Source organism: Danio rerio, chromosome 8 (genome assembly GCF_052040795.2).
Source record: "Danio rerio strain M-AB ecotype USA chromosome 8, GRCz13ab, whole genome shotgun sequence".
In the NCBI taxonomy this organism is placed as follows: Eukaryota; Metazoa; Chordata; class Actinopteri; order Cypriniformes; family Danionidae; genus Danio; species Danio rerio.
The window spans coordinates 33846163-33862648 of NC_141028.1; the positions used below are offsets into that span (position 1 = coordinate 33846163).

Sequence of the window (16486 nt, forward strand, 5' to 3'; positions counted from 1 at the left end):
GTTTTGTAACCATTCCCTTAAATCATTTTTCCACACGTTGACTGTTTTCACTAGCTAAGTACTTTGACTCCATTGCTGACACTTGTGGGTGGAACTTAGACATTTGGATTATAAATGTGACTTTTTGTGTCAAGACATGCACAGTGGCTGATTTTGGGGGGTGTAAGGATTTGGTTTGCAACGTGTAGAGGGTTGTGTTAATGGCAGAATATGCAGTGAGTCGGCTGTGATGCTGACTGCGCCTCAGGCCACGTTGGCTGACATTTTCAGCTCTGTCAAAACAGGTGGCTAGTTTAATTGGATGCTTCTTGTACTGCTCAGTAGGGTAAGACGGCGGAACGGAGGTGCTTTGTCTCTGCCGGGACTGTTCTGGTCTTTATGGAGAGACCATGCGGTGCTGTCAATAAAGCAATTGACTCTTGCCGGTCTTAAGTGCGGCAGTGTGTAATTGTGCATTCTGTGTGTGTGAATATCAATTTCCTGACAACATCATTTTAAGTGTTGTTTTCCCTGACACAAAGGGGGCCAAAGAAGCTACTGAAGTGTAAGATCAGATGAAATGATTTTTTTCATTATTTAATTTCAAGTATGTGACTCTGATCTTATGTTGCAGGAGGATATATCCTGCAGGAAAGCTTTTTTCAGCTTTCAGAACATGTTAAAATCTTAATTTAGAAGATTAAATATTTGACTGGTTTGGTCCAGGGTTACATATTGTAAAAACAAATATTATTGTTTGGTAAATATTTATTTATTTATTTATTTATTTATTTATTTATTTTATAATAATAAGCGCAAGTAGGGGCCACAATGTGACTCAGTGGTTAGGATTCAGAAGAAAAAGGTTGCTGGTTTGAGTCTAGGCCAGGAGGCATTTCTGCGTGGAGTTTGTATGTTCTCCCAGTGTTCGCAGGGGTTTCTAAGGGACTTACCCAAAGGAAAATAAATGAAAAATCACAAGTAATCTGTTAATTTTTATATGCACTCAAAAAATGACGTTTGCTATTTGTTTAAACTTCTAATTTAAAAATGAGCTCAAACAACACAATTCTTGAGTTTTTTTTTTTTTTTTTTTTTTTTTGGGGGGGGGGGGGACAACCTAATTTTTTTATGTTCATTCCACTTTAATTAGTAAAATTGAATAAGTTACCTAAATTCCTGCATGATGTCCAAACACAAAATGGAACGCAGCATTTTTTATAGCGTAGCACAAAAAGATATAAAAACTAATATTTATAAATGCTACAGCAGTCAGAAGTGAGAAAAGGAGTATAGATGACCTTGACTTGAATGAGTTTAAATGAGTTCATCCCTGTTCTCTTTCTCTTTGCTGTGATCTTGATCTGCTCTTCTTCTGCAATGTTGAACCAATTGCCCATTGAGAGTTTCTACATTTATCTCTTGCGTCGTGCATTTGTCCTTTGGCCTTTACCTGGACTACCGGCTCTTGGAGAGTTTCAGTCACTTTATATGGCCTCACCATCTAATAAAGTCAGTGAAAACTGGAACTTGCGGCCAGTTAAATAGGATTGGTACAATAATTCAGACAAAATTATGAATAAAACCCAAATATCTTTATTCAACAACTTGTTTAAGCAGAGGAAGCCTGTTGTATATGTTAACAGCTCTGCATGCATACAGTGCACAGTGCTCTCATAAATGAACATCTTGAACTGATGCTAAAGAGTAGTAGTAGTAGTTAAATAAATTTATAAGTTTGTGCACAAAATTATTCTTTTAATAAGAAGAAAGAAGTACAATTAAAAGTTTTAGGGGAAAAAGGAACTAGAGTGGCGCCAAAGCAAAGAACTAAACAAAACCAAAAAGCCACCTAAACTAGAACACAAGATCCCCCTCTAAACTTACTAATAAAAATCAAAATGTGAAAAAGAAACCGAAATCTTCAGCGTTTGCGACGCCACACCTAAACTCCCTGAAATAATAAGCAAAAATACAAAATGCAGCACTCACCCACTTACCTAGTGTTCCTGAACATTGAAGTTACCTACGGGCAAAATGTATGTCGCGCGACTTAGTAAACTATTCCCTTTTCCCCAAAAAGGAATGATAAACTCTTTAACCATGACCTAATTTACATCGATGTAATTATTCAGAAACACAGAACAAAGCATACATTATGAACAGCAGCGAGCGAACACAAACCAACACGCACAGTAGGTAAGTTATCTTCAGGGTGGAGTTAGTAAATGTTTTGTTTATTATTTTGGCCTTGCTCAGCCCTGAAGCTTTTTGTTTGCGCTCATTTATTTGTTTATTGTAAATACAAACCTTTTCCACCTTCTCACAATAAAATAACCTTAAAGGTCATTTAAAATCAAACCTGCTAACTGTTTATTTATTTTCTCTATAATTTTTATGTTTGACTTCAGCCCTAGACATTTTTGAAGTCGTAACACATAGCACTCTGAAAAACAAGGCGTGCCGGTCGAATTTAAAGTTTGCGGAACGAAGTCCAATTGGTCCACGAGGAAACGCCCTAATGAGGAGTGACAGGCTCAGGATTCAATCAGCAGGTACCTAGAAGAGAATAAGTAGAGGAACAAAAGGTGATAGGGTGAGACAAAGAGTGAATGACAGTCGAGGAGATGCGAAGGGAGCGAAAGGAGACAAGCAAAACAGAGAGGGAGAAGGCACAAAAATACAAACTCCCACAGACCGTAACACTTCTCAAAATTACAATTGAGCCATTGATGACCCATGTACTGTTGCGTTTCTGGACTTTGATTGTTTCAAGTCAGAGATCTCTCAGATTTCATTAAAGATGGACGAAGGTCTTGTGGGTTTTGAACAACATTAGGTTAAGTAATTAATAACAGAATTTATTTTTGTTAGTGAACTATCCATTTAAAAAAAAAATGTAATTAATTGTCTAGATTATCACAACCAAGAGGGTCTGATAGTGTTCTCTAATTTTAATCAGTGTTTTTTCTTTAACTATCTAATTTAAAGGTCATGTGAAGTGCTTTGAAATGTGCATTTCTTTATTCTGTGTTTGATCACAACTGAAACATGAAGACAGAAATACTTTCTAAAAAAGGTGTTTCGTTTTTATCACAGCTCTGGCAGTGAGAGTGGTTGAGATCAAGCACATCAAATGAAAAACAAGTGAGAACCATTTTGAAGGGGACGGGACACGACTGATACTATAGATGATTTGATTGGTTAGAAGATTTAGCGAGAAACTGAAGTATGAGATGATGTCAAAACATTGTTTAGCCATTATATGCGGAAGTAACAAACTGCAAGCTTTAGATGTTTATATCTTCTAAATAAAAAATGTTGTCACTGTTTTGGTGCACAGTAGCTTATAAATATTCCTAAAACTAACATACTGATACTAACTAAATCTAACATCAGTTTCGCTAACATCAGAGTCAGAAACCAGCAAATGTTTTAACAAATGTAATAATGAAATAAACAAGAAAATAAACATGTGACAGCAGTCCCTCATGGACAACTGCCAGCTAAACCAAGGTAACACTTTATCTTGATGGTACATTTGAGTATTAGTAGACTGTCTGAATATCTGTTGATACTACTGCTAAATAGACATTTAACTGACTATAAGAAACTTTGCAAACACATATCAACTTACACTAACCTATCAGTCTACTTATAATCTAATGAGAATTAGTTGGCAAGTAGATGCAATCAAAACTAAACTTAACGTCTCCCAGGCCTAGTCTTCTTTCGTCTTTCTCGTCACTCATCCTAAAGCACCTTTGTGAGACTTCAGACCGGTGTGGTGCGCAGGTGACGCTCAATAAAATTTGTGCTCCCTTATGACTGAAGTGATTTATTCTGCACATAAAAATGCCTGGCAATCTTGACATACTTTATCCAGATTATTAAACGGCTACTTGCCAGAAAACATAAATTGTTCTGGCTGTTCTGAGTTTATTAATTCTTTAATTAATGACAAACCTGACAGAAACGAAAACTACTGAATGGAGCACACACTAACCTACGTATTATTTAATCACAAGATGGCACCAAACACTCAAAAACAACAGTGTGACAGACAAGATTCAAAGTACCTGGATGAGCCTGTGTTGTTAGTTTTTATTGCTTGTTATATAGTAATAACAAATCTTGGAATGTGGGGACTGACCATTCAGAATCAGGTATTCCAGATAGCCGTGTGATAATAAAGTATAATATGCATTGTTTACATGTTCATTCATTCCAGCAATCTGTTTTAATACAGTCAGACATTTAAATTTGTCTTTAATGTTGCTGTTATTTGCATAGCTGTAAGTTAGGCATTAGTCGCATGTTGTCTAGAAAACTCCCCATCAATGTTTTATGAGCCCTATCGATTTTCCACAGGCCGCTGACGCCTTCTTCCCACAGGCCCCAGCATTATTTTTGTGTTCAGCGTCTGCGGTCGTATATTTAGGACTTAATTGTCTGGTGCAATAGGGAGCGCAGCGAATGGTCATGGGGTCTTTGCTGTACCGGCTCAAGGGGAGTCATGACAGCACATACATTAAGAATAGAGGCTTTCCACCCACTTACAGTCTGCCTGTAGATTCATGAATAAGACTGTCTCACAATTCAGCGATTTAGTGCTGCACTATTTCAAGTCAATAAGCTCTACTTGTCTGCACCCAGGACCTTACAACTAAAATTATTTTTTATGTCTTGTAAGGAAACAGGGAGTTCTTTTTCTTCTTTTTTGGATGATCATTTGGATTTGACAAATCCAAAACTAAAAAACATGATCTCATAAAAATAGTGTTTTTTTTTGTCAATTTCTGTTTGTTTACAGACAGAATTACAATATTGAACACAAGTTCAGTTAGTCTGCATTTAATTATAACACATTAATTGTTGAGGTTAAATATAAGACTTGGTTAAGTGGTTAAATTGTTAGGTTAAGTGTCATTTTATGTGTATTTTTACTATGAAAACCTGCTTCTGTCACATAATAATAATAATAATAATAATAATAATAATATTAATAATAAAATAGTTAAGATAATGACATCATTTTTACTTCTTAAATTACTGAGAAAGAGGTCAGAACTGAGAGATATAAACTAACAATTGTGAGATGAAAAAGAATATGATTTGTAAAAAAAAAAAAAAAGGAATTTCTAGAGGGGGGGTGATTTGAGAGATTTAAACTCAGAATTGTGAGATGAAATGTCTTCTGTGCTGAAATAATCCAGAATTAAAAGTATAAATTTCACTGTAAAAAATTAAATGTCACAAAAGTCATGATGGCAAATGTTTAAACAGTATGTTGCTTTTACTTATTTAAGTTAATCAGGTTTCAACAATTTGTTTTAAGTTATTAACAGTTTAACTTTATATTTTTTTTGTATTGCTTTTTTATAAAATTATGAAGTTAAACTTAATTTTTTATTTTAATTATTATTATCAGCAGAGTTAGGTGTAACGTGCTACTGTATTGTAATAACATTTTTAAGAAACACAGTAATGAAACAAATTTTAAAACAAAATTTTAAATTTGTGTTATTTCATTACTGTTACAAAAGTAAATGTTATTACATTACTTGCATTACAAATATCTTTTTTGGAAGAAAAAAGTGCTTCTTTTAAATCATGTTTCCTGCTGCAATGTCAGTTAATAAGCATGCCCTTTTAAATTGCTGGAGAACGTGAGCTGAAATGATTGCTGTCGAGAGTGGTTGCTTCTTCATGTGGAAATACAGACATTACTTTGATTTCATTGAGTTTAAAAAATATATATTTCTGTGAAATGCTGTCTAAGTCTCAAAAGAACTTTCAACTGCTTTTAACTTGACCAGCAACCTGTTGAAGCACTTGAACAGAAAGCATTCTACGATAATACTCGTCACCACGGAGGACACCAGTACCCAAAAACATGGCAGTCACCCTAAACAGGCTAAATTTAATTTTTGTGCAGGATCGGGAGTGAAGGTATCTTCTAAATATTAAGAGAAGCGTCGCTGCTTACGGGGCCCTTCACTTATGCATCTTTTGTGTGCGTGCACATATTGGGAGTGCATATTACGCACGCTCGCATTTTCCAGTCACATCTGAAAACTAAGAGTCACGTGACAAGAACTGACCGATCAGCTTCATACTTAGGAATTTACACATTTAAGTAGACTACTTCAGATAAACGCAGAACACCCACAAATTGCAGTGCTTTTTCATATTATAGATGTCAATGGTTACAGGGGTCCAGTTTTCTTCTAAATGTCTTCTTTTTTTTTTTTTTTTTTAATAAAGAAGGACTGAAAAAAGTAAAGGATGAGAGAATTTAAAGTTTTGGGCCAACTTTAATTATTAAGTCAAGCTGTTGTGATCAACCCATTGTAAGGTTTTCGAGTGAATATTAAACTACTGAAAGAGCTGCAGTCTATTTTGAATTTTTATAGGTTTTTACAGGTATATTTTATGTGTTTTAAAAGTAACTTCAAAGTGTAGTGATTAGTAATCTGATTACTTTTACATGAAGTAATTAGTAATGTAATCCAATTTAAAAAAAATTCCAGTAGTAATCAGTAATTTGTAATCTATTACTTAAAGTTACCTACCAAACATTGATTATCAGTTTGATTGATGTAAGGTGAGATGACTTGAAAAGTTAATTTGATTCAACTCAAAAATGTAAAACAGCGATAATGTTTTTGTTCAAATTTGAGGGGCAAATAAAATAAAAAAAAATGTAAACGCCAATGTGTGAGCTAAACTTGCACTTTTCAGAACAATTTGTTTTGAAAAATATAATTAAACAAAAAATAAATATATACATTTTGCAAAATATGAAGTCAAATAGTGAAATTTAAAGTCAAAATTGCAATATAAATCCACAATTGTGAGTTCTAAACTTGTAGTTCTGAGGAAGAAATGGTCAAAATCAAGAAAAAAAAGGCAAAATTGCGAGAATTGTGAAATATAAACTTACCATTGTGAGATGGTAACTAAGTCTTTATTTATTGTTTTTTTTTCCTCTAGGGGTCATATCAACTTGACCATGTTAGGAGCCATGCAAGTATCCAAGTATGGAGATTTGGCCAACTGGATGATTCCGGCAAGTGCATAATTTCAATTAAATAAGTGATTTTTTTCACTTATTTAATTTCATAAATATATAAGTGAATTTTCTTCACTTATTTATTCAGTATCTCAAACCAGCATTGAACACGCAGAGTGTAGATAAAACAGCATTTTACTTGCTTTAGTCCAGCCATTTATGATTTTTGCTATACTGCTTGGGTTTTTGTTGGTGCATTGTTTTAATTACTTTTAGTTCTGAAAAATAAAAAGGATTCTGTGTGTAAGGGGAATAAAACCCCTCTATGTTCACCGTCGAATCAAACCGAACTTTGTGAACATCATAGCCTAACTTTTTCACTTCTTTCCATAATTTCCATCAGTATGCATTTTCCACCCTTCTGAAATTAACTGGAGAGATATTCTTTTGTTTTATGTAAATCGCGAGCAGCTAATGACAGAACTCGCAGCATGAAATCAGAAGTGATTTATGTGGAAGATGGCGTTCTCTGAGGAGCTCAAATTCAGATGTATGGACTCATTTTGCGGCTGCTTCCGTCTCTTTTCAAGCATACAAAAGAAGTTGTCACGCAGGTGGCAGGTAGCAGTTGTTCTGTAAAAAGTCGTGATGTAACATTATAGTGCATCATGTAGAGCTTTTCTGTTTCAACTATAAGCTTGAAAAAATGCTCTCAACTGGCTGGATCCAGATTTAGCATTTGTCTGTCTGTCTGTCTGTCTGTCTGTCTCGCAATTTATATCTTGCAGTTCTGACCCCCCTCTATATCGGAATTACAGCTTCCCTTACTGTATAATCAAACTGTATAAGCTCAAAATTCTGAAAAAAGCCAATTGACTTAGATAATTGGTTTACCTTTATATATATAAATATATATATATATATATATATATATATATATATATATATATATATATATATATATATATATATATATATATATATATATATATATATTGTAGTTAAGACAAGTACAAAATAACTAAGAGTTATTTTGAAATTGTAAACTTGCTGTTCAGAGAAAGAATGTAGAATTTTCACATATCAATGAAATTTTCGCTAACTCCTTACTTGCAATCTGACAATTCGGACATTTCTTTTTTCAAAAATGTGACCCCATTTAGGCTGCATTTACACTGCATGGTTCAGCTGACTCAATTCCGATTAGTTTTTTTTCTCCCATGTGGCATAGATAGCATATAGCTCATGATAGGAAAATATCACATGGGTCCCAATTTTCTCAAATCATATTCAGGCTATGTTCATATGTAGAAATTTATCCGGATCTGTGCCCTCGTGTCTGCAGTGTAAGCAGGTAGATCGGATTTTCACCTGACAATGTGAGCCGCGCTTTAATAAAAACTGTAGCAAATGATGTAAACTCTGACGCTTTCATTTCAGAACAGACTTCAGCAAATTCCCAAACCTTAAATCTCATATACTAGAACAAAAAACCTTTTATATAAGCATGTATAGCACAAGTATTTAAGCATGTTAGCATGAGGGAAAAGTAGAGCGCAACGTCCGCCACGTAAACGATATAAACTAAAACTGTTGCATACATCACATGCATAAATCATACCATGGAAATTACATTAAGATGCCTACTGCTTTAAAAAGGCCCAGATTACAAGATGACCAAATGAGAACTTTTCTGCCTTAAGCTATAATTACCCAGCTTGTCAAAAAGAATAAAAAAAATTAAACCCTGTGAACAAATTAAATCGCTCTCACCGGTCGCTCTTTTTTTCCTAGTCATTGTGTCTTTGCTGTGTCCAGTGTAAATGCAGACAATGGGAAACGAGTCACGTTTAAAAGATGATGTAAACAGGTCATCAAAAAATCAGAAATACTCACAAAATTGGATTTGACCATCAATATGTGCACTGTAAATGCAGCCTTAGTGTCAATTTAATTCAGAAAAAAAAAAAGGCAGAATAACTTTATATTGGATTTTTTTGTTTTACAATATAAATATTTGTATAGAAATCCCACAATTTCACGTTTACCTCTCAAAACAATTAATTTTTTCATAGAATTGAAAACCCAATTTTAAAAAAGTCAAAGAGGCCACATTAATTTGGAATTCTAACATTTTTCGTACAATATCAGGTTTACGTTTCGGTGTTCAGTTCAGATTTTCTTAGTTATAAATTTTTAGTTTATAATCTAAACCCTATTGTTATTTAGAAAGGGAGAAACAAAAGCTACAAAAACATCAAATACTCATTGGGAAAGTTCTTACTGTAGTATTTATTACAAACGTTACGTGAAATCTACTTCCTTTATGTCTGTCACTGTGCTGATCTGACGCAGCCGAGGCAGAGATTGAGTCACACACACAAGGAACGGTGGGCAGGGAGGACTAGCCACAAAACCAGCTACATTTGTGTTTAAAGCAAAAAATTACAATGTTCTAAAAGCTATAATAATTTATCTGATGGGTGTTTTGAGCTGGAACTTTACAGACACATTCTGGAGACACAAAAGACTTATCTTAAATCTTGAAAAAGGCATAAAATAGGTGCCCTAATATTTATTTTCAGCTCCCATTTCATTTCTTTCATTTTCCTCTATTCTGTGTCCCAAGCCGAACTGCTCACTTTGGGTCACGACTAATAAAAACATGCTCTCAGCCACCACAGTCCACAAATGTGCAATGAACTAACATGAACTCAGCAATTTTATTTCTGTTCTTAGTTCACTTGCGTTCGTATTGTTCAGTCTAAGTCGTCCTAGCATGATCTGCCTGACAGCTTTACCCTTCTGTTGTCCTAAACCCAAAGTCATAGCCTCCTTCCAGTTTCAGGAACGGTTTTCCAAGGCTTAATAAGAGTCAGTTTGGGCTGTGTTTTTTTTTTTCTTTTTTTTTTTTTTGGAGCCGTTCTTGTCGCCTGTGGCGCCTGGTCTTGCTGTCGATACCCAGCTGCCCTGAATGCAGACACCTCTGCTGGGCTATTTATAGTCCTCCAGGGCCTTCGTCCTGTCACTGACTGATGCCTCGCAGCCTCCTGCTCCTCTGCGCGTCTCGCTTATCGAGTTTGGTTGAAGGTTATTTCTTGCAAACTGGCACACATGGACCATGAGCTGCACTCTGCTTTCAGTGGGCTTTTTTTCACCCCCCTCCCCTTGTCTCTCTTTTTTATGTCCCTAGCTTATTTTTCAAGTCTCCTCGGTTGCACTTTGATAAGGGCAAAATGTGCTGCGTACACTGAAACGCAGAGGTAAGACTTAGGAAAGATGTGGTGCTTAATATGTCTGAGATGGTGAAGATATGGCTTGGTGAGCAGATAATGTTTAAATGAATGTGTTTGTCAGAGGGTTATATTAAAAGTGACAGAACATTTAAAGCGCTCACTTTATCATGCTGTGTCTTGCTCGAGAATCAATCACCTTTAGTGCGTATTTATAGTTTTTTGGGTATCTTTTTAGGTTTTTAGGTGTTGTTTATGATTTGGGGATGTAGAATTAAGAACATGCAAAATATGTAAGTAACAATAGTCAGCCAATATAATCATCCTTTATAGTAAGAACAGGCCTTTAAAGTAAAGTGTTACTGCAAAGACAAAAGTATTTACTGGTATTTGATAAAAGAAAAAAAAAAAATCAAAAGCATAAAAATTTTAATATTTTATTTCTTTTTATTTTTTAATATTTTTATATATGTATTTTTATCCATATTTACGTAATATTTAGATATTTAGATATGGATGAGATGATATTTATGTTTAATTATCTCATAGTTTAGACCTTAAAAATACAATTGTTACAAATGCCACTGTATGCTAATAACATTATTTATTTATTTTTTAGAGGGCTTTTTATTGTGACATTACATTATACATTGCAGTATATTTCAAAAAGATTTTATTTATTGATATTAAATTTTGATATTAATAATTAGAAATATTTAAGTACATTTACATTTTATTTTAAACTTAATAAAATAAATGTTATTTAATTTAATTTAAAAGTTTTTATTTAATTTTGTTTAAATGGTATATTTTATTTTATTTTTTATTTAAATTTAATTTAACATTTTATTTATTCAATCTTTATTTTATTTTTTAATTTAATTTGATATTTAATGTAATTTTATATTTTATTTTATTTTATTTTATAACATTTTATTTTATTTCATTATATTTTAGGCTTGTTGTGATTTCCAGAGCTTTTTATTTTTTCTTCTCAAGCTTTCTCACTTTCACCCACATACTGAAAAAAGCACCTGCCTACCCATTACACATTATAAACAAAGAGTCTGAGAACAAGGGTGCGTTTGTACACAATCCTTGTACACAAGGTATTGATCAGAACTTGCATAACCTTTACCGAAAAGGTCATTTTGCACCCTTTTTGCACTTTCATATACATTTATCTGACTTCTTTTGGTCTTTAATACATAAGTCCTTGAGGAAAAACACTCCAGCATTAGTAACATCAAGGTCGTGGATTAATCTCGAGGAAAACATTCAATGTAATTACTGTATAACACACATTTAAATAAAACCCATCAGACTTTTATGAAGAGTTCAGATGCAAAACCTTCAAGTGCCGTCTGAAATCTCTTCAGTTATTTAACTTTAAAGGCAATGAAAAGAACATATTCTTTGCCATAAAAGGTGAAATTACTGAACCTACTCACAGGAGCCTGAGAAAAAAGTGCTCATTTTAGAAGAAGCATCCCCTTAGATGAACTCTTCATGTTCTTTATGAATATTCCCATCCTCATCAATGCATGTTTAGGTCAGTAGCTGTCTATGGGGACATCAAGGGAACATTATCAAACATCAATTGGTTTTGCATGCAGGGCTACAGAGTGTGTCGTTCTAAGCTGTCTTTAGCCTTTAAACTCTTAATGAATCAGACAAGCCTGGCAGACTAATTACAATAATCCCTCCAATTACTGTGGGCTCCCCGGCCACCTCTCAAGACTAAAGAGACAACAGACTGTGTAATGTAGCTGGAGGGCCCGGAGCTGCAAGACTCATATCATCAAGAGAGGAACGGGGACGTTACAAAACCCATCCTCTTCCATCTGCTGCCATTTCAGCGTCCTAAACCATTATGAAGACTTGCTGTGTCACATAGTCATCACGTCTTTCATTTGAGGCCAGTACTAATAGAGAGAGTGTCAGGGTGTGCCAGGTTAGAGTAAGAGCTATTAGTTAGAAAATTTATTGACTGTCACTTTTCACACCGTTAGTCGACAGATCTTCGGTAAACAGAACAGGTGTTTGGATGGCGACAGGTGTGAAGGTTAATGTTTCATTTAAAGGTTGCTGGAATCAAAGTCTCTTTCAAGTAGAAGTCTGTTCGCTCAGCAGTCACATTTGCAATTTGTCTGGGCAGTTATTTCAGATATCCTAGACCGAGTCATGTCTACCATATTGGAACTAACTGTAAAATATATAATTAATAATTCTAATTAAATAAAACTAATTTGGAGCCAGAGTCTGTGTAGTAGTTATGAATGTTTTATGCAAGATGCTATTTAATAATATATTTGTCAATATACTGTATATTAGATTAGTAAGTACCAAAGATTCCAAGTTCACAAATTTAAAACATTAGGGGATCTAAAAAATCTAATTTAGTTGAAATGTTGTTATTGTATTTCATACAACCTCATATATCCTCATATATATATATATATATATATATATATATATATATATATATATATATATATATATATATATATATATATATATATATATATATATATATATTTATATATATATATATATATTTATATATATATATATTTATATATATTTATATATATATATATTTATATATATTTATATATATATATATATATATATATATATATATATATATATTTATATATATTTATATATATATATATATATATATATATATATATATATATATATATATATTTATATATATATATATATATATATATATATATATATATATATTTCTGTGCTTAATCTTAAAAGTATGAGAAAAAAAACATTTCAAACCTATTCCTTCTGTCAATGTTTTAATATTAATTGTTACCACTTCTTGATGTTAGACTAGGGTTAGACTGAAGTAAGTAACATTTATATTGTAACAATTTTGTGTAATATAGGAAAAGCAATGAGAAGAATCATGCATCACGCAAAATACTGCCACTAAGAGAATGATTTATTATACAAGAATCAAGGATAAACTCAAAATAGCAATAATAAAGAAGAATAATATAGATAGCAACAAATAACCTAAAAAGGCAAATTATATACAATTTATAATAACAAAATAATCCAAAAACATTAAACCCCGCAGGGGAAGAGGACAAAAGTGGCTTAGTTTAACTCTTTACCTAACTGAAGGCAAAATAATTGAAAGAAGGTATTTGGCATTTACACGCTTTACCTTACCTACTCTAATCTTAACCAAACAGAAAAGTACAAAGCCAGCGCTCACTCCTAAACCTGGTGTGCCTATGCACAGGTTCGCTAGGTGATGTAAGTCATGTGACATTTACCTCTCCTAATCCTCTGGGGAAAACAAAGAGTATCAACAAATGATCTCAAATGAAAATTAATGAAAATAAACAAGATGGCAATAACAACTTTGGCAAAGCAATATAATGTACTAAAACAAAAGAAATAATGGGAGGATGAATAAACTCGTCCCACTCGTCATCTTTTTAAAAACCTGGCGACCGCTCATCAAAACACAAAAGATACGGAAATCACTTTCTCAATCACTGTAGCTCAATGGTTGTTAACCTTTATTTAGTTTACTGATTTGTTTGATTATATTTTCCAGTTTATGTAGCTAAAAACTACTATTTAATTCATAAAAATCCTGAAGTTTTTTTTAGTTGTGTCTTTGCTATATTGTAATCGTTTTGTAAAATATTTTGCTTGTAGAGTTTTTTCTTTTCTTTTTATTTGACAGTGCTTTTTTCGGAACATTTCATGTACCAAACCGTGGCCATTAGTTGCATCCCTAATATTTATACTCTCACCGGCCACTTAATTAAGTCCACCTTACTAGTAGGGTGGTATGCCACAGCCATATCACCCTGCAGCCCAAGACCGGTTACTCACTGAAGCTAAGCAGTGCTGAGCCTGGTCAGTACCTGGATGGGAGACTACTAAGGAACACTAGGTTGCTGTTGGAAGTGGTGTTAGTGAGGCCAGCAGGGGGTGCTCAACCTGAGGTCTGTGTAAGTCCTAATGCCCCAGTAAAAGTGAAGGGGACACTACACTGTCAGTGGGCACTGTCTTTCAGATGAGACGTTAAACCGAGGTCCTGACTCTCTGTGGTCATTAAAAATCCCATGGCACTTCTCTTGAAAGAGCAGGGGTGTAACCCCGGTGTCCTGGCCAAAGTCCTTCTATCGGCCCATATGATCATGGCCTCCCAATCATCCCCTTTCACCGAATTGGCTCTATTACTGTCTCTCCACTCCACCAATAGCTGGTGTGTGGTGAGCGCACTGGCGCCGTTGTCCTGTGGCTGCCGTCGCAACATCCAAGTGGATGCTGCACACTGGTGGTGGTGGAGAGACCCCCCTCATGATCATGAAGCGCTTTGGGTGTATGGCCATACACAATAAATGCGCTATATAAATACACATTACATTACATTACATTACATTACTAGTACCGGTTTGCTTTCAGAACTGCCTTAATCCTTCATGGCATAGATTCAACTAGGTACTGGAAATATTTCTCAGAGGTTTTGCTTCATATTGACGTGATAGCATCACACAGTTGCTGGAGATTTGTCGGCTGCACATCCATGATGCGAATCTCCCATTTCCACCACATCCCAAATGCTCTATTGCAGGCGTCACCAACCCTGTTACTGGAGAGCTACCTTCCTGCAGAATTCAGTCCCAACCCTGATCAAACACACCTGAACTAATTAATAGTACCTAAAACAGCACTTGATAATTACAAACAGGTGTGTTTGGTCAGGGTTGCAACTGAAATGTGCAGGAAGGTAGCTCTCCAGGAACAGGGTTGGTGACCCCTGCTCTATTGTATTGAGTTCTGGTGACTGTGGAGGCCATTTGAGTACAGTGAACCTATTGTCATGTACAAGAAACCAGTCTAAGATGATTTGCACTTTATGACATGGCATGTTATCCGGGTGGAAGTAGCCATCAGAAGATGGGTACACTGTGGTCATAAAAGGATGGAGATGGACAGTAACAGTACTCGGGTAGTCTGTGGTTGACATGATGCTCAATTGGTACTAATGGGCCCAAAGTGTGCCAAGAAAATATCTTTTACACCATTACACCCCTACAAGCAGCCTGAACTGTTGATACAAGGCAGGATCTATGCTTTGTTGACTCCAAACTCTAACTCTACCTCTTAATGTCGCTGCAGAAATTGCAAAATTGCAAAATTGCAAAATTGTCCAATTTTGGTGAGCCTGTGTGAATTGTAGCCTCTGTTTTCTGTTCTTAGCTGACAGGAGTGGCACCCTGTGTGGTCTTCTGTTGCTGTAGCCCATCCTCCTCAAGGTTTGATGTGTTGTGCGTTCAGAGATGGTTTGCTGCATACTTCAGTTTTAACGGGTGGTTATTTGAGTTACTGTTGCCTTTCTATCAGCTTGAACCAGCCTGGCCAGTCTCCTGTGACCTCTGGCATCAACAAGCCCCACAGAACTGCTGCTCACTGGATTTTTTTTTTTCAGGCTATTCTCTGGAAAAAACTAAAGATGGTTGTGTGTGAAAATCCCAGTTGATCAGCTGTTTCTGAAATACTCAGACCAGCCAGTCTGGCATGGTTGTTTATCTCACATGACTTTCAACCCCATTTTGTAATTCACTCAATTTCCAGACATGGTATAACCTTGCATTCAGACGCATATCTTGTGACCAATTGCATCCGGATTTCATTGAGACCTTTCCCTTTTGTTTCATCACGCTCTGCATCACTTTATTGAGAGCGCTCAGTATGAGGCACAAGGATTATTGAATAAACTAATCTGTGTTATATGGCTGAACATGAACTTTTACAGCAGACCCTTGAGTCCTTTTCTGAAGACCCACTGCTAAAGTTCAAGATTTAAAAATCCTGCCTTGAGACCTTCCACATTTTTCTCCAATTCTCCTTACTGCATCTTCAGTTTTTTATTGTGAAACCTCATGCTGTGTTAATGGCTACTTTGACATTTCATTATTTATTTTTCTGCTCTGTCGATTGTTTTCTTATCCATATATTTTTTTTTAAGAATGCATCTCCTGCATCCTCTGAGAAAATGCCCCTGAAGCATCAGTGTAAGCGTGGGGATTTGGAATTAGCATTCAAAATGTTCCAGGACAGCTTAATCCAAAAACAAACGTACATCAGCCCTGAGCTCTCAGAAGAGCCAGTTGGCATTCATGGGTAAATGAAGCCATTTGGATGTTTTTATGCGGTGTTATCGAATTTTTATGGACAAGAAGAGGGAAAATGGATCCGTTCCTTGCTT

General features: G+C 34.9%; 1 protein-coding gene across 2 annotated transcripts in view; it reads left to right on the forward strand.

The window, feature by feature from the left end:
• Window positions 1-16486, forward strand: part of oxct1a (3-oxoacid CoA transferase 1a) — a 106366-nt gene that overhangs the window by 55967 nt on the left and 33913 nt on the right. The window contains 1 exon segment of one of the 2 annotated variants that reach the window (NM_001007291.2): window positions 6976-7051. The exons of the other annotated variant lie outside the window; for it this stretch is intronic. Coding sequence (NP_001007292.1) covers window positions 6976-7051 — 76 coding nt within the window. 2 annotated transcript variants of the gene reach the window in all.